We start from the raw sequence: 18840 nt of genomic DNA, 5'->3' as shown, positions 1-18840 counted from the left end.
CAGCGTCACTCCTTCAAGACTGCTCTGTCATCTGTTATCCTACTGTCACTGCAACCACGTGGCATCAGACACGTTTCTCTTAAATGACTTGATTTTGAAGGTATCCCACCTTCTGATGTCTTCTGCTGTCACTGCTGCTGTGCTGTGCTGCTTTCATATTATCAAGTCCAAGCTGTTTATAATGCACAACACATTTGACCCCCATCGGTCTGTGTATTCAGATTAAGCTGGACTGTGTGTCTGGAGGGTTAATGAAGTGAAACTACAGCTTCCTATATGTCACCATAGCCTCAAATGAAAGCGGTAAGAAGAATGTCACGTCTGTTACGTCTCGACATGAACTTCCCCTCAGACCCTCAGTGCACATCCTCTCCTAGACATTTGTTAACTTTACAGAACCATCTGCTCAAGCTTCCTCATCATCACACAGACTGGATGTTGTCCTGAGACGCAGCAAAGCACTGACCACATGAGGGAAGACCGTTGTTTGTCCTTACAGTGAAGTTTGAGTAAGTGAGGAGGGGGAGGCAGACTCTTTGTATGTATGAGTATCTGAAAGCCACTGAGAGTCTGAGGGGCCGGAAGTGTCTATTGAACCCGAGAGTGTGCAAGCCTTGCTGTTACCTGCAGATGTTTGACGTCCTCTGAGTACTAAGTCTTCCTGTCTTCCAACAAACTACGCCATCTACTGGTGGCTGCAGCGCCAGACAAGCAGTAGAAGGCCACAGTTTTGAATACAAATCTCTTCCGCGCTCACTTCTAATTCTTGTTGTTTACCCCTGAAGTAAATGAGACTTCATGGTCACAGGAATATTTTTGAGCACTGAAGCTCACACGGTTAAATTAAGGTTGCTTGTAGTATTAGCAGTCTAGGCTGTGAGATGTATTCCTGCTACACTGACATCAAGTCTAAGTGGCTCTGACTAAGAGCAGATCAATGAATCAGATAGAGTGCTGAGAGCTACTTTAAGTAGGCAAGCTACGGCCAACTAGTGGGTCAGACATTAAAAACGTTTTCAAAGATGGTGTGTATCTCCTGATACTTAAAAACGAAACTAAACTCCTAAAATGTTTTCACTGTACATCTTAAAGTGGAACTCAACATTTCTACTTGTTCCTCAAAGTAGTGGTAAGCTTTCAAACTGTATCATCTAATCTTGTCACATGGTGAGGTGGCTTCCTGCAACAAGCACATGCACCCTGTCATGCCTCATCAACAAGTAAAGGCATACGAATGAAGAAAAAAAAAGTACAGCAAAGTAAACAGTCTATTTCATATCAGGACAGACGTCAGTTTTATGTCCTGTTTCCCAAAGTTTTTGTTTGTTTACTTTTTTTTGTTTCTTTGGGAAGGTCATCTTAATGGATAATATTAAAAATGAACTTCATAATGTTTGTATTGCACTTCCAGTCATGGTCTCTGATTCCACCGATGTGTGACGTCTGAACTGATTATATAGATTAATCCATTTCCTGGGAGCAGCATGGAAATTTGATGTTGACCTCTGATCTGTATGATCTGCAGTTCTCCTTTCCACCAGGGTCTGTATCCAGGCTTTGTACACGGAGGTCATGACCCCTGATGCTGTGACGAGCCGGGGGCCCGGCTGGCACGGCGAGGCTGGTGGGAGGGTTAGCCAAGATTGCCTGCAGATGTTGTTTCGGGGGCCCTCTGCTTATTTAACAAGAGGATGTGGAACATAAATCTCCCAAGCCCTCTGCTGCACTGTATCATATGTGAGGTCACACGTGAGGCCATATTGGTTCGACTTCCTCTTCAGTGAGGCACAATATAGCAGCACCCAAGGCAGAGCCATATGCTGTTATATTATAGCAGTGCACAGCTGGTGTGTGCATTTATCAACAAATACTACATGCTAAAACTGTTGCTCTGCAGAAATGTACTCCTACTGTATGAGACTCTGTTTTTCATTCTTCTGCAGGAGCTACATGGAGAGAGCAGGGCTTGTGACAGGGAGGCACAGCCTTGCCTGTAACTGATGAAAATGATTAATGGAACACGAATTAGCAGAATTCTGGCAGAATGAGTGTAGCAGTCCACACCTCCCTAAATGACTCCTCCCTCATTAACCACTGCAACAACAAATGAGATTTATCACGTTAAATGAGAAGGAAGGGATGGACAGTCAATGGAAAAGATACTGACAGAAACAGAAAATGTCGGGCCAATATTCTGTCTCTCCTTTGTTCTGTTTTGCTCTCCACCAGCTCCTGAGGGAAGTATCTGGCTCTTTAGCTGCCTAACTTCGCTTGTCTGCCGTTTGGTGCCGGGCTGGTAGAACACTGCCTTTATTGCTTTAAACAGCTGCCATGTGCTGCTGGACACAATGTCGATGAGAGCTGGGAGAGTGAACCAAAACAGCCAAGTTGGAGGGGTAACACCAAGCTGAGGGCAGCTGCAGAGCATCACTTTGCACATTAAACACAGTCATTTGGTCCCTTGTTAATACAAAAAATATTGATCAGTGCAGCTTTAAATCTCCATGATGACAACTGCTACTTTTCGTAGAATGACATATAAGCAGTATTTTAACGTTGTGCTAAAGGTGATGCTAAAGTCAAACTGCTCATTCACAGTGCAACTCCCTAATCCTTCTTAGCGTCCGTAGCTATAAACTACACTAAACTATACTAACATATAACATTTCTTTGTGTTGTACCACTTAAACATCAGAAATTGCTATATAGTTGGTAAGTACAGCCATTATATAAATGTAGTGGAATAAAAAGCACAGAATTTCTGTCTGAGATGCATGAAGTGGCAATATAATTGTCCAGAAACTTGGAATACTTAAGTACAGTGACTGCAGTACATGAGTTAGTTCTGGTCCATAACTTTAACTAAATGTGTAAAAGTATAGAATTGGTGAGAATATATGGTGCTTTTAGTGGCCTGAGGCCTCAGAATCTGCAAACACCCCCACCATCCTCTGTTGCCAAATTTAGATTCGAAAGTCAATACCGCTCTCATGTCTGTATGCTGAATATTCACATAGAGCCAGCAGACAGTTAGTGTAGCTTAGCATAAAAACAGCAAGGAAGAAACAGCAACATTTTGTTTTTTTATGGGACAAACGAGACGTAACATGTTAATTAGTGAGCTTTAGAGGTGCTGTCTTTATGCTAAGCTAAGCTAATGGCCTCCTGGCTGTAGCTTCATATTTACTGTACAGTGATGAGAGTGGCAGAAATATTCAGATTCTCACACAATGTCAAATTACCTTTAACATGAGACCTCATGGCACCTTTTTGGTTATTTCATCAGAATTTGGCAGGTTTATTTGACTGAGGACATTTATGCGACTGAGGAAAATAACTTTGCCACAAACCTGGCAGCAGACCCCAATTTGAAACATGGCCGATGTTTTTCACCTTGACCTCTATGGTAGCGGTAGGCAGAGAGAAAAATAAAAATAAAACCCCTCAAAATATGATTTAGCTTAGTTTAGAGATTTGATTGAGACACTGAAATTAAAGCAATTTTCTTCCACACATTCTTTTTATTTGTAAATAATAAAAATGAACTTTTTTTAAATATAAAACATACACATCATTTGAGCCACATCTGTTATACAAACAAGAAATGTTGCAGTGAATGCTTTACTTTTTTCAATTTTCTTTTTGTTTCAGTGGAACACAGAAGTTGTAAACAATCAGCAGTTTTTTTTTTTCTTGTTAATACTGACAAAGAAAAAAAAAAGGGAAAACCAGCTTCACCGGACGATGAAAAGAAAAGCCAACTCTTCTGAAGTGGGACTGAACATGGCCAGGGTTCAGACATTGGGTTTGAAGCACAAAGAAGTGTTCAGATGACGACTTCGAGAGTAGTGGTACACCTGTAGTTTTTGCGGCCACGTGTTTAAGATCGGCCAGTACGTGACCAAAGACCATGGCCTTGTGTCCTCCCACTGCATGGTCCCTACTGACATTAACGGCTCCTCATTATATGACTTGGCCCCTTTGCAACTATCACTGAACCGAATGAAAACCCAGTGAATGGCTGTTGAGTATTTACAGGGTATGACTCTCTGTGCATCTGCATTTATTCTTTATATAACTTAACAGTTCATGTGTTAGCATATCTGAAATCATTATGTTGAAACATAATTCATATTTCCATATAAGTGGATCTGAATTGTACATATTTATTCATACATCATCTCAGCCCCTTGGAGGTATACTATGATGTGGAGTAACAGTAAGAGGGGCTGTGAGGTCTGCTCAGTACTACTGTACAGTACAGTACATCTTCCAGAGGGTCGAGGAAAGACATCAACGTAATCTTGGGACTTAGTTTGAGAGACATTCAGCACCGGACTGAGGGACGTGGAATAGACTGCAGTTGAGTTCAAATGTCTTTGCGTAATGGGAATGGCTTCGGTTTCTTGGTTTTATCTCTTTAATATTCAAGTACGAGCAAACTGTACAACTGCATGCAACATACAAGCGGCCCTACAGTATGTGGAACTAACACACGTATCTAGTTCAGTATCTTTTTTTCTGTATCTGTTTCGTTTTACAAAAATGTGCATGCAGCTTGGAACAGGTTCCAAAGTCATGCTGGCCCCGCCTTTTTCCTGGTGGGAAGAGCCTGCGGGCCGAACAGAGGATGAGCATTGGTGTTGGTGTCCCGACAGATCAGTCTGATTGGTTACTTTCACATTCACAGAGATGCATGAGGGAAACTGTGAGCGATTCTTTTCTCTTTGTCCGTTTCCTATTATCAAGACAGTGACATGAACAGAACCAGTGACGGGATTGTTTCTTTTTTTCTTTTTTTAACGACATGTTTTTTTCAAAAAGTTTAACTTTTTGTTGTAAAAAAATCAAGCTCTTGTGCTTGTGTTTAAATTTTCAAAAGAATGTAAACTGAGGGTTGGATAGAAACCTGAAACGTGCTGGGGTGAGGGAATGCACTCCCCAAACAATGTGAAAAATTGGACGGTCCTATCTTGCTCTTGCGTGGGTGAACAAAGATTTCCTTATTTTATTTTATTTTTTTTTACAGTGATGTTTTACCCTTGTGATATTTCAAAGTGACATAAATTTTATTTATTGGTCAACCTCCTGGGAGGCCTAATATACATCTATACAAAGACGACTGGCCTGAACATTTGCCAGTGGTGGAACAAGGAAAACAACGCTGCACGTTAGTCTCACTGTCAAGTGTAAAAATCTATGCTGTGTCATCATCACCAGCCCCCCCACCCCCACCCCCACCCCCACCCCCGCATAACACTTGCAGACATTTAATAGTTTTTATATCCTTTTTTATCTCTTGTGTTTTGTTTTTTCTCTCCATGCACACACCAGACTGACAACATTATCATGAGCATTTTACGCACTGTAAAAACATTTTGTGCCAGTAGTAACAAAGGGAAAGAAATGAACGACAAAGCAAACACGCTGAAACAGTGTGGCCACAGAGCAGCCATGGTAAACATATTGAAAAGAGGATTTTGCGAGAGAGAGGGACCAGTGATGCGGCTCCAAGGTCTAGGCACCAGAAGAAGGCCCTGTACTTCCAGACTGAATACCCAAACGGGAGCACCCTGCCTGGGGGCAGAGGTGCCAGCAGTCTGTTGGGGTTCTGGAGGAGGCCACTACAGAGAGGACTGCGCCACCTGCAGGTGTGGAGGGTGATTACCTCTGTCTCGAGTCCATACATTCCGATGCTTACATACATTTCTTTGCTATTATTGATTCAGTTAAAAATCACCCTGCTTCATATGATTCTCTGACACTTAATCGTCGTACTGCTTGTTGTCTGTCGGCAGCCCTGCGTCTTCAGCACACACAGACTACAACTATGAGATTTTTCTTTGAATGGATATGAAACACTGAAATGTGGCGCTCCCTACAACAGACAAAATTAATCGCGACAGAAGTGATTGTCAGATCTCAACAAAGCTTTCTCATTGTGACTGTTTCTGATTGTTGTTGTTGTTCTACATTTCCGCCATCATTTTTTTGTTTGTTTCTCTCTACAGTACTTCCATGAGTTTGTTACTCGTTGAGTGGTGTAGAGCTGTTGGTCCACTAGGATCGGACCCCAGGAGGTCCGGAGGAACTGTCGAGTGATGACTGGGAAGCCCGCCGCGTGAGGGAGGCAAGTGTCGGGTCCACCAAGGAGGATGGTGGGAACAGCTTGTACCAACCAATAACTGTGCTTGATAAGTCCAGTTCCTCCAATAGGATTTGTGCAACTCCCATGAAGCTTTTATGGTCCATGCGACCATAGTCTCCCCATACAATCACCTGAAGGAAAATCATTTTCTGTCAAATTACACAGCAGTTTGGTTCCTCCTGCTGAAACATATTTCAGCAGTATGAATTTACAACAAAAGAAAAAAAAACATTTAAGTTTTTGATGTAGAGAAATTATATCTTCAGCTCACCTGTAAGACTTTACCCTGTGGGCTTTCCTCAAATAGCAGTGCTTGCTGGTACAGTGGGTCAAGTGTTTTCCGTGCAATCTTGGTTTTCTTTTTGGCTACGTACGCTCCATTATTCAGCAGATAGACCTTGACATATGGAGCTGAAGGCAGAAACAAAACAATAAAGAAAGTTATTAGTGAGGAACACAGGGGCTTGCCAGTATAATCCAGATCAGATCTCACATATGTCTATATGGGAAAGAAAAGCACAGGGCACATTTCAGTCGAGTCTATCTGCTGGGTTCCCCTGGATGTATATTATGTAATACTGTGAAGAGTCTAAGGCCAACGTCTTGAGAGGTAGGGAGGGATAACCTGCTCTTTGGTATCTCAAGCTCGGTCAGGTTCTCACCAGGGAGGGATTTTGATCCTGGCTTTTGTACGAGTCCTCGAGCTCTGATGACTTCCACCTCCAGCTGACCCTTTTTCTCCATCATACCAATCTGGATGTCGCCTGGGAAACACAGAAAAGTGAACAGATGATTGGTTTAATATAACAGGAAGACATCAATGAGAGCTGAAAGTGCTGGCAGCTGCAAGATGAAGAGGAAAGAAAGCACAAGTGTTTGAGGTAGTGACTGCAGTCAGCCCAGAAAATGTACAGTACATGTTATGGGATCTTTCATTAACACTGATGAGAGCACCGCGGTTCACTTAGCTCTTCATCACGTGTGTGTATAGGTGCAATATTCACTAAATGGTTTAATGCATACTTCATGCTGTACTATAATATAACTGATTATATTATTACATTATATATTATACTTTATGGTATTATATTATCACTATTACTGATCTTTTCAATTAAAGGTTTATCTCTAACTAGGTGGGCGAAATACTCACTAACTAATAATAGTAAAATACCCTGGACCACACACACACTAGAAATAAACGAGAGCTGATACTACTACATCCAATACTACTACTACCACTACCACTACTACTACTACTACTACTAATAATAATAATAATAATAATAATACAAAAGATTCCTTGTGATTGGCTGGCGACCTGTTCAGAGTGTAGAAGAAGTGAGAATTATCACCAGTGTCTTACCTATAGCAGGAGTAGCCAGTGTTTGCCTTCCCACTAGCTGAGCTGGTCCAAGGCCATCCAGGAAGTCACTGAACTGACTGCTGGCACCCAGATTCACTCCAGGGAAGATCAAACTACCACAGAAAACACAAAAACATGAATTAATTACAACAAACATTACCAATATCACAAACCAAAGTCACATTAGCACAGGGGGGATTCTTATAAGGACAATGTCGGTGGTTGTCTCTCCTCTACATTGGTCTGTACACAGTCAGCATACTGTGAGACATCAGAGCTTATTTTGCTGCCTTCAGGAGAGCTGCCAGTCATTGTCTACAGCATGAAAAACATCTTGAAAATTGCCCATGCGAGATAATCCGTCACAGAAAACACGAGGCCTAAATTTGATTCAGTCAAAGTTTGTGTTTTATCATCGCCTCACTGAGCCCAAGTTGAATGTTTTTTTTACAGTGTGCTCTTTACATTACACTCTGTTTACTGGGAGCCATCTGACGCATACATGCAAAAATGGCAGCGTGCGCCTGGATGTAATTCCTCAGAATATGTTGGCATACAGACTATCCTCCATTTTACTAATGCTGTTTTATTTTTGTGAGACAGTAGTTCATTTCAAGCTGCAGTAGCTTTCACAGTGTAAAAACTGCCATCTGAAACAGATGAACAGAAGAAAGAACAGAACACAAGAATGTATAAAAACACTGCGGCTTGAAAACACAGGATATGTAAAGTACATACAGACAGAAATAAATGGACAAAATGACAAGGGCGGGGGGTGGAGAAAGTGTAGTTGATGGTTGGTGGAAACTGATCTGAACAGGAAGTGTGTGGTTTACTGACTTCCCCTCAGAGTTGTAGCTGTTCATGCTGCCATTGTTGGACTCTCTGCTGGGCTGGCGGCTCATGTTTCTTGTCAGCTCGACTGCCATGCCAGTCTCTGTGCTCCTTTGGATGGGTGCACCCTTCTCTTTCTTACTCTTCCCCTCTGGAAGAAAGAGGAGAGATGGGAAAATCACAATAATGTAGTAGCTGTAGTTGTTTTTCACCTTTATTTACCCAGAAATTTACAGTAGAACATGAAAGGTACATGTAAGACTAGTAAAAACAACATTGATGAAATGAGTTACGCCTGCGCACTGACCCAAACCACAGAATTATTGAAATAGACAAAATCTGATTCCACATTCAAAGAGAAAACACACTGTCCACTGAGGTAGAGGTGAAACTCAACAGCAGCTAGTTTTTCTTGCTTTCTTAAAGGGACAGTTCAACATTTTGAGAAACACACTTATTCACTCTCTTGCCAACAGTTAGATGAGAAGCTCAATACCACCCCCATGTCATGCAAAGTTTAAACAGGCAGCTGACAGCTATTTCTTCACATCTTCAGTGTTAAATACAACTAACTGTGATTAGTTTTGTAAAAACAACTAATGATAGATTCAATGCGGAAGACAATGGAATAAAGTTACTCTTTATAAATGTAAGGACAGCCAATACTTTCACAGGGAGGGACTCACTTGCAGTGATATGCATGTGTGGCTAGCATGGCTACCAAAACAAATACCTTATCATATCATATATATCACATACTGAACCGTTAAGTCAGGCCGGCTGTTTCCTCCTGTTTCCAGTCTTTGTGATAAGATAAGCTAACTGGCTGCTGGTGGTTGACATGAGAGACATGAGAGTGGTGTCAGTCTAATCTTGTAACCCTCGGCAAGAAAGCAAATGAACCCAAAATGAATGTCCAACTTTTCCTTTAAACGATCTCCCACAAACTGTTTCACTGGGAGCAGAAAATCACAGAGGATAAGGGAACAGTTTCCTTTAACCCCTTTAACTTTTACTCTTTTGTACATAATGTACATATACATAGTTGACATTATTTTGTATCCTTTTTACTGTCTATTTGTGCTTTTTCTACCTCTCCTTTTTATTCTTGCTATCTGTAACAACTGAATTTCCCTGATCAATAAAAATTTATCTTATTTTATCCTATCTTAGCCTTTGTTTTGTTTAGGAAACAGTATGGGCCTTTAGTCACTCGTATGGGTCAAACTGGAATGAAGAATCCTACATTTCCAGCCCAGGATCACACCAAAACATCTAACATACCCCGTTACTCCACTAGAGGATAGCATGTGAGTGCACATTTTCCTCCCCGTCTCAGCGTGAAAAGGACACGGTCATATGAAGGTGCAGTTCTAGCAGAGTGATAATGACAGGACCAAAGGACGAATGTGATACAAAGAGTGACAAAGTCCACATGTGGGTCAGGTGAGGGTGGATGGACGGGTCAAACACAGGACGGGTAGGAGACGGGGTTTGTGTCCTGTGCAAAACCAAAAGTCAATGTTGATGTTTTAAACTTATGTAGCAAGTCCACTCGAAACGCAGATTAACATTATATATGTATATAATATACTTAAGTTACATAAATAACAAGCTTATTCTAACCAAACCCATGATCTTACCTAAAATCTAACCAAGTAGGTTTGGTGCCTAAACCTAACCAAACCGTGAAATATTTATGAGGAAGCTTTATTATGAAAGTCTCACCAGACGTTGTATATTTATCATTGACTGACTTGAATAAGGAATACATGTTTTTCACGCCTAGACGAGCCAAAATGTGACATTGACATGGTGGACCGGTGGGTCTAATACACACTTTCATACAATACCGGCTTAACATTTCCCATGATGCAACTCAAAAGAATCTTTTGTTAGATCCTCCCTGCCTGACAAACACCCACAAACCTCACACTCTCAGATTGTAAATCAGGCTTCTGGTTTTGATTTTGTAGCTTCCAACTCCAAAGTGAGACCACCCTAATGACATCATCAGGGTTATCCTGTCAGACTCCAGAGTCACAGAAGATATTATGTAACTGTTCTCACAGGCTGAGCAGTACTAAACTAAAGATGGTGGAGTTCCCCGATAAACTATTGATTTCCTCACAATGACACTTTGACATCAAAAGATAAATCCCAAAAAATACCCTTTAATCAATGTTGTGGCTAAAGAAAAAAAAAAAAAAAAACATTACAGATAAATGGACGAACTCCCAGAGTACATTTGTCAGTGGGACAGAGCCTTTTTTATATGAAAGAATTCACAGAAAATCTCAAGATAGCTCAGAGATCCAGTTCAGGACTCTGTGATGTCTCCGTCTGAAGCACAGCCAAAGTCCCACCCATGTCCTACTGAATGTGGTAATCAGTAGTAAACAGGAAATTGTTGGGCAGAATAACAACCCAAAGAACGCTGTTCGGCATCTTGGCCCAGGGTGCGTCCACCTTCTGACTCATAATATTGGCACGTATGGTGCAAAGAGAAAAATTGAGCTGTTCTTCTGAGTCTACCATCATCCCTTGTATATGCTGAGCATGAGATCAGTTCTTACACCTAGAAAGTGAGGTGGTCAGCAGCACTCAAACAGCCTGAGCAACATACGACCTACCTAAATAACCATTGTAGTCAGGCTAAAATCCTAAAATGTAAAAACCCAAACATGAGTCTCCCTTACCTGCTTTTACTCTCACCCATCATGAACAGGAAAGATTTTTCAAATTAAGCTTGATCTCTGTACTATCTCTACATCCTCTCTCTCCTCTCTGTATCAGGGAGAGAGGGTGAGAGACCCCCTTAGGCCTGGTGTTCTCTAATAGCTTTTTATGTCCACTACAAAGAGGGGGGTAACAGTGTTGAGCTTTCATCATGTCTTATACCCCCCCTGTGGTACAAGTGCATGCTGGACCAGCCAGACTGCGTTGTGTGACTGGGAGCTGAGCTGCAAGCGGCTCTCAGCTGGCCACGATGTTCTGAAACTCTCTGAAACATATTATTTGTTTGTTTGTCGTATAAAGAGCACTGGGGCAGCAGAAGACATCTTCACAGAACAAAAGGACACTTGCAATTTGTGGTGCTTCAGTAGGTCTGCTCCTCAGGGCAAATCTTTGTCTCCAAGTGAAAAACAGTTTCATGATTTAGTGAAATCTGTGCAGATTCTAAGACAGTGAATGTTTGCTCCCAACCTTTGCTCCAGTACCTGGAAAAACTTAATAATCTCTACTCTTGTTCCAGTTTGAAAAGAACCACACAAGGATGCTACAATGATTTAGTATTGCACTTCTGAAAGACACATTCAGACAGCATGGTCAAAATCAGTGCAGAAAAAGCATGTTATGGGTCAAGCTCTGAAAATATAACCCCCCCATACTGCAACCTGACATCCAAAGGTCCAAACAGGGACAGCCCCGATGACCTGATGACATCATGATGACATCATCAGGGTGTTTTTGTTTTGTTTTCTCAGACTTGGCAAACCTTATGAACATGGCCAGATCTGGCCCATGGGCCTGTAGTTTGAGATCTCTTCTATATAACGATGTATCGTCTGTGACATCAACTAAGTGTTTCTGAAGGGCATTTTGAGATTGAGAAAGATTGCTTTGGGTGTGGTGGGTTGAGACACCTGTCGTTCAAGGCGATATGCCCAGAAATACACCCTGCTTTAAGCCTAAAAATAATCTTAATGACACAATTTATTTTAAAATTGTCACTGAGTCTAGCAGAGCTTAGAGTGGAGACCCTGCAGCCCCGACATCTCAGATCATGAACATTTACTTTCCATTGCAATAGATGAAATATATACACAATACACGCATAATAATATTTAGAATACCCATCATATTTTTTGGGAGGCAACTGGCTACATTCACATCACACACAACCAGTGGGATACAGTCACAAGTGAACATTTAGGGTTACCATCATAACTCACCTGGGCCGCTGATCTGTGAAGTGCTGCGGCTGCGGCGGTTGCCAACGATGGCCACCACCCGCGCGCTGAGGCTGGAGCGTCTCTTCTTGCTGCCGCCACCCACTGTGCCCAGCGCTGTGTCTGATTGGCTGCCGTCGGTGCGCTCCTGGGTGTAGATCTCGCCGCTCACGCTGGAGCTCTTCAGCATGCTGCGGCCTACCGATCGTATCTGCCGACTGGAGAGAGAAGACAATGAGGGACACTGTGATCTAATGAGATGGAGAGGAGGGATGTACTAAGGCCTCTGTTACTTCCTCTATACTGTACCTTCATTTTAGGAGAACACAAAAGAGCTTGGTGGACAAAAAGTGTTTGATGATGAGAACTGTAACATGTCAAACTGACTGTGTTTGAGGAGTGATGTTTAATCAAACAGCATGTGATCAAATAACAGATGAGCAAACATTTGGGATTTCAAATAAGGGGAATGGTGACAGACAAGTGACACATCCTACCAATTAAGTATAAAACAGATGTTTGGGCCTTGAGTTGAGACCTTGAGAGACCATTCTGATTAAAAAGGGATCAAATGAGACTAAACAGTTCTATCAGTCCAAAGCTGACAATCATATCATGTGCTCAAGTTCATTCTCCTCAAACGAGCCACCACACGTGGGCAGAAGCTGCCCAGCACTCGATGCTGCCTCCTAGGGGTTCGGAGGAGCTGCCGCATGTCCATCCCCTCAGAGGGGGTCAAAGTGCTGCAGGAGAGCCCAGCTATGCTGCCCCTGTCGCCCATAGCGTCCACTCCCAGTGGACCCCTGACAGCCACAGTCCAGTCGCTCAGGGAAGCCGGGGAATGACTGGGAAGGGGTAGGGTGGTTTGAGGCCTCTCAACCGCCCCCTGCAGGGGGGTTAGGGAAGGGCGTGCAGCAGAAGAAGAGGATGGGAGGGGAAAATCCAGGTCTGGAGGATTGAGGGGGTCCCAGCAGTCACAACACAGGATGCATGCAAGGAGGGATCTGAGACATGCAAAGGGGATACAGACACATGCACAGGAAAGAAGGGACAAATATGACAGAAATGGCAAACGATAGTGTACAAAATGCCAACTGATATCCATGTATGTACAGTGTGTGATATATTTGTTATATACATATATACAAAAATATCATATTTGTTGTTTTTGGCTGAAAACCATGTGATGTTGTTTCTTTTCATAGATGCACAGTCAACTTCTTGAATAAGTGACACCAAGGAAATGCAAGAAATCTGAGGATTACAAATGAATTATTTAAAATTGATGAGGAGTCATATATAAGACATATAAGCATGTCAAGCAGGGAGGAAAGATTGAAGAACATAAAAGAAAATGTAAGGAGGGTTAAGTGGGTCAGAGCAGCCTCACAGCACCTCTATTTCCTTTCCTCTGAAGGTGCTCAGTCACCTCCATAACCTATCATCAAACTGGCCTGAAGCCGACGTGAGAGTACCCACTGAATACTGATCTTAATATCCCTATCTGAGTGAAAACTGACCTGAGGTCAGATGGCCCTCTACATCTTCAGATCAGCAATTCATATTCTCTCTCAAAACTGACCCCTTGTCTGAATTGTAGATAAGCTACATTACACTGCTTCTCAAACTAATCGACCGGTTTTATAAATGGCCGCTGACTCCATTGTCTGCTATTTTGAATTCAAACTTGTGTTTTCAGTGTTTGTCTGATCACAGCCTTAGAACACAGACACAAACTCGCCTCTGCCTAAGAACTGATGTGACATCAGCCTCTGCACAGCCAAAGGAATGTTGTTTACTTCACTGTCCTGTATCTTCATGTCTCTCCTTCTACTGGGGCTGTTTTTCATGGTTTGGGCTCAACCCTTCTGGAAGGGTTTTCAATGACGGGAATCCTTGATGCTACAACATGCACTGACATTTTACGCAATCATTCACTTCCAACCTTGTGACCACTTCCTGTTTCTGCATGACAGTGCCCCGTGCACAAAGCCAGATACATAAAGAGACGGTTTTCCAAGTTTGGTGTGAAAGAACTTGAGTGGCCTTCAGAGCTCTGACCTCAACCTCATTCAACCATCCATCACCTTTACCGATGAAATGAAACCAGGCAACTCTTAATGACTGACATCAACGGCTGACTGCGCAAATGCTCTTTTGGCTGAATGGGAGCCATTCTCTACAGCCAGGTTCCAACATCAGAGAGCAGACGAGAGCAGTACGTTATCCGCCATGAGCTTGAAATGACATGAAGCCGTTCACAAAGAAGAAAACCTCCTCTCTCTCTTTCTCTCTCTCACTCTCTTTGTCTGTCTGTCTGTCTGTCTGTCTGTCTGTTTCTCTCTCTCTCTCTCTCTCTCTCTCTCTCTCTCTCTCACTCTCTTTGTCTGTCTGTCTGTCTGTCTGTCTGTCTGTTTCTCTCTCTCTCTCTCTCTCTGTATCTCTCTCTCTCACACCTCTGAAAGTGTGTCAAAGGCTGTGCGGCTGTGCTTTTCTAACGCTCTATTTGGATTGATCTGTGGTAAGGCCATAAAGAACCAAACCCTCTCTCTCCTCCTCCCAGACCTCAATACATTAGCCAGCTAATAAACTGTACTACAGCAGCACCTGGCCCACTGAGGACCGCTGGGATAGGGTGATTTGTCCCTGTCAGCACAGTGCTACTGGTCAGCTGGGGACGTGTGTGTGCTTGTGCGTGGGAGTGTGTGGGCACATGAAGAGAACTTGGGGATTTTTGTGAGATTTTATCATGATCTACTTTTTAATCATTTACTTCAGTTGGATTTCATACCCTCTTGCACATCCATTTTGAATTAAAGTGTTAATATTGTTTAAAGGTATGTTCCTTTTATTCTCTTTAATTTATCCTTACATAAAGTTGGGATGACCTTTGTAAGTAATCTTATTAATAAAAAAGTTTAATGTCAGCTTAATTAAGTCTTATTAACCTTTTTATTTCAATTTACAAATGTGCTATTGAATGTGTAACTTTTCTTTCTTTGCCCATTTAGTGATTTATCCCCACAAAGTTGGAGAATGAGAAATGGAAATAGTAAGGATAATGCTTTGGAAGGTTTGGATGTGTGGGTCCAAAACGTAATGAAATTCCATTAAACCAGATATTCCTGTCTGGATAAGATAAGTGTAACCCAAAAATAAGCAGGGACAACTTCCTTCAGATGGAAGATTCAAGTTTAACCCGGTGTCAGTGAATATACACCCTGCTTAAGGGCAAGGCGCTGTGTCGCTACAAATTTGAGCTAACCTCTCTTTGAAGGTTGCAAGCAAAAAGAAAATGACCTCCCTGTTGAGATCAATAAGCAGTTGTCTATAATTGCTACCATTAAATAGTTTCTGTTGCTGCTGTTGTCTCAAACAAATGGGGATTCAGGGATACTATCTTAAGGATCCAGACCTGGTTGTACAGCGAGAAGATGGATTGTCTGCCATCATCAGTGAATTCACCATTTGGGATATATTGATCTTTACCTGGACTCCCTCGTGTCTCCAGAAACAGTGTGTCTCCTGCGCTTCAACTCCTCAGAGAAACGTCTCTTTCCTGCCGCCCTCCTCCTGTCCTCCTCTCCATTCACCCCCCATGAGATCCTCCTGTCCTTCTTCTCCTCCTCTAATGACTTGGATCTGAGTTCAGTTTGTTTGGATTACCACCGTTCATTGTACGGAAGCCGCATGTTTGTGTGTGTGCGAGGACAGAGGAGACAGAGCATGCAGACGGACAGAAACGTGCAGCAGTTGGCATGCAGAAATAAAACAGACAGACACAGAGTGATTAGCATGCATATAACATATGATCAAATCAGATAGGGTGAACTGACTGGATGGATGACTGTTATTAAAATAGGATGGCCGACTGAAATCCACAGCACCCCTCACATTCAAACAGAACACGTGAGCAATAGCCGGTGAGGGCTGACCTGAGTCGTCCTCCGGGTCGTTCTGATTGGATAGACATGTAACTGGTGCTACTGAGGCGGGAGGCACTGCTGGCACGGGAGAGAGCCGACACATCGCTCATATCGCTGTCTGATGATCTGGCTGACATGTTGTCACTGCTGCGCCTCCGTTCTGCATACATCTACAGACAGAAGCGAAGAGGGGGGAGAAAAATGATCACTTTGATGAGAGTGAGAATAGTAAAATAGGCAATTTATCAAGTGCAGGACAAAGGGATACAGCATGACTGGCAAAACACAGATGCTGACCTCCCGTTTGGTCTTGAGGTCCGTCTCGGGGTCATGTGAGGCTGAAGGCCGGTAGGAATGTACTTTCATCGGCAGCTGTCGGGCTCGCTCCGCTGCTGAGACAAAAGAGAGAGTAAATGACTAAGGCAGAAAGATTATGGATACATACAGAGAAAGGCAGTACCAGAAAACAAAACCTGGAAAAAGATATCAGAAACATTGATGTGTTTCTGGAGAGGGAGCAAATGGGGAGTATCTTGGGGATGCAGGTCCTGTTTCTGACACTAGATGGAGCATGATGTGCACTGATTGCACATCAAGTGTTGTCATGATGGATGCTAGGAGGGTCAGACAGAAATGCTCGCAGTCAATCAGGGAACAAATTTTGCTTCTGGTCTGAGTTTCCCACATTAGACTAATTCAGATCGGGGTATTCATTTGACAAGTACATGAGACTGACTCATCTCCCATCTTAAACCAAACCCATCAGCCAATACATGCAGTATAAAATATTTTAAAATTCAGTTTGACCCAAGACTGCTGGGAAGAATTTGGGGATAGAGTGCTCTATATGATTGTGAGGCACATTTGTCACAACCGCATGAGTGAAGAACTAGGCTACCTACAGGCTGCCTTACCTTCATCTGATTGGTGGAACTTGTCAGGGATAGACACAGCCTGGGAGACACTACTCAGGGAATGGTGTGTGTTTAAAGCTGTAACAGCCTCATTTAAGTCAGAGCTCTCTTCTAGGGAAACTAAATGTAATTTACAGTGACTCATACTGTGTTATTGTTATTTGCTAAGATGACCCACCACCCATGAGTGTACTGCATCCCCCACTTCTGAAACCAAACCCACATCCTTGCACACAACACACCTTGCTCTATGCTGCTGCTCTTTGCAGGGAGCTGCGGCAGCTGCCTGGCCCTGCGACCTGATGAGGGAGTCCCCGTTGGAGAGGGGCTGCCATGAGGGTGTGCTCTGACAGACAGGAACATGAAGACACAAAGGGACAGGAGAGGAGACATAAAAGTGTATTATTAGAACTGTATTCATCACTAAGTTAAGTGAAGCCCAAAACTGACTCACACAGACAATAAACTGATGGCCAGTATAAAAGGTCACAGGTCACATGAGGACAGCAATGGATCAGAATCACCACTAAAGGTGCAGGACAGGTAAAGAAAGTGGCACTGAGTGTGTTTACAGACACTATGCACAGTATTTCTGCTTATCCCAGTTACTGTATTATAATGTTGAGATGGCACACTTATACCATAAACTTTACCTTCCACAGCTTCAGACCTGATGGAACTCCTAATCTTTACACAAACTACACAAATCACTATCGAACAGCACAAGATATCTACATGCTTACCCCAGCTAAGATGGATACCTCACCTCTTGGAAGTGAGCTGTAACATTATTTTGGCATCTTGAAACATTTACATGTGGTATTTGTGCACACAGTATTACCACACTCAGTGTGACATAGCGGAAATCAGCACACAGGGGAGTGGAGGCGTACAGCTGGCAGTGGCATGCACCTGTCTAGCCGTGGTGAGTTTGGGCAGGACCCAGCAAGGGCTGTCTGGCCAAAGGGCCTCAGTGGGCCCCCTCTCCCCCTACTGCCCCTCAGGATAGAGGTGGGCTGGATACGACTGCCATCAGCAAATAAAAAGAAATGAAAATATAAAACCTTAGAAATACAGCAAAATGAAATCAAATGAAAATAATAGAACATGTGTTACTCATTTTGGGGCCCTGTGTATAATACATAGACTGTATAAAATATGGATGTGGTCTCTGCGATGTCACCCATCAATGACAGTGGCTCCGGCTGTCGCTATCTAATGCCTGACTCCGGCAAACTCCCAGTTAATCCAAAAGTGGACAAAGAGGTGGATCATTGTACCGGGCTGTAAACATGTTCATTTCTACTGTAAAGTTAGCCATTTAATATGGGGGTCTATGGGGGTTGACTCGTATTTAGAGCCAGCCTCAAGTGGCCATTCGAGGAAACTGCTGTTTTTGGCACTTTCATGCTGCCTTCGTTTTTCAGCCCTGGAGGTTGCCACTTGGTGTGACGCTGTTTAGACTGTGCAAAGGTCCACAAGGAAAAAAATGTGTCGGCAGTGTACACTGTTAAAGTAAAACAATCTTAATCAAATATAGCTGGTGCACTGTGCTGTGGGTCAGCTGAACAAAACACAGCAGTTATTTCATAGATATTTTTCCTTAAGTAAAATAGTGCTATGCCCTCACGGTATTGTTAAAGCAATAGTTTTTTTTTTTTGGCAAATATGCTTTTTTTTCCCAATCTAACTCTATTTT

At 42.8% G+C, this 18840-nt stretch overlaps 1 protein-coding gene across 20 annotated transcripts in view; it reads right to left on the bottom strand.

The window, feature by feature from the left end:
- Nucleotides 1-3501: 3501 nt before the first annotated feature.
- rims1b (regulating synaptic membrane exocytosis 1b) overlaps nucleotides 3502-18840 on the bottom strand; it is a 71094-nt gene continuing 55755 nt past the window's right edge. For 9 of the 20 annotated variants that reach the window (XM_076728003.1, XM_076728002.1, XM_076728009.1 and 6 more), the window contains 9 exons: nucleotides 17384-17487; nucleotides 16525-16619; nucleotides 16237-16397; nucleotides 12305-12519; nucleotides 8355-8499; nucleotides 7515-7627; nucleotides 6811-6912; nucleotides 6420-6559; nucleotides 3502-6279 (listed from right to left, as the gene is read on the bottom strand). In XM_076728003.1, coding sequence (XP_076584118.1) covers nucleotides 6061-6279; nucleotides 6420-6559; nucleotides 6811-6912; nucleotides 7515-7627; nucleotides 8355-8499; nucleotides 12305-12519; nucleotides 16237-16397; nucleotides 16525-16619; nucleotides 17384-17487 — 1294 coding nt within the window. In that variant the 3' untranslated portion in view covers nucleotides 3502-6060. Of the gene's footprint in view, nucleotides 6280-6419; nucleotides 6560-6810; nucleotides 6913-7514; nucleotides 7628-8354; nucleotides 8500-12304; nucleotides 12520-16236; nucleotides 16398-16524; nucleotides 16620-17383; nucleotides 17488-18053; nucleotides 18168-18840 lie in introns of all 20 variants that reach the window. The other 11 variants (XM_076728004.1, XM_076728010.1, XM_076728001.1 and 8 more) reach the window with 2 other exon arrangements.

Source organism: Chaetodon auriga, chromosome 4 (genome assembly GCF_051107435.1).
Source record: "Chaetodon auriga isolate fChaAug3 chromosome 4, fChaAug3.hap1, whole genome shotgun sequence".
NCBI classification, from domain to species: domain Eukaryota; kingdom Metazoa; phylum Chordata; class Actinopteri; order Chaetodontiformes; family Chaetodontidae; genus Chaetodon; species Chaetodon auriga.
The sequence above is the reverse complement of the archived record's forward strand: the minus strand, read 5'-3'. Positions and strand labels throughout refer to the sequence as shown.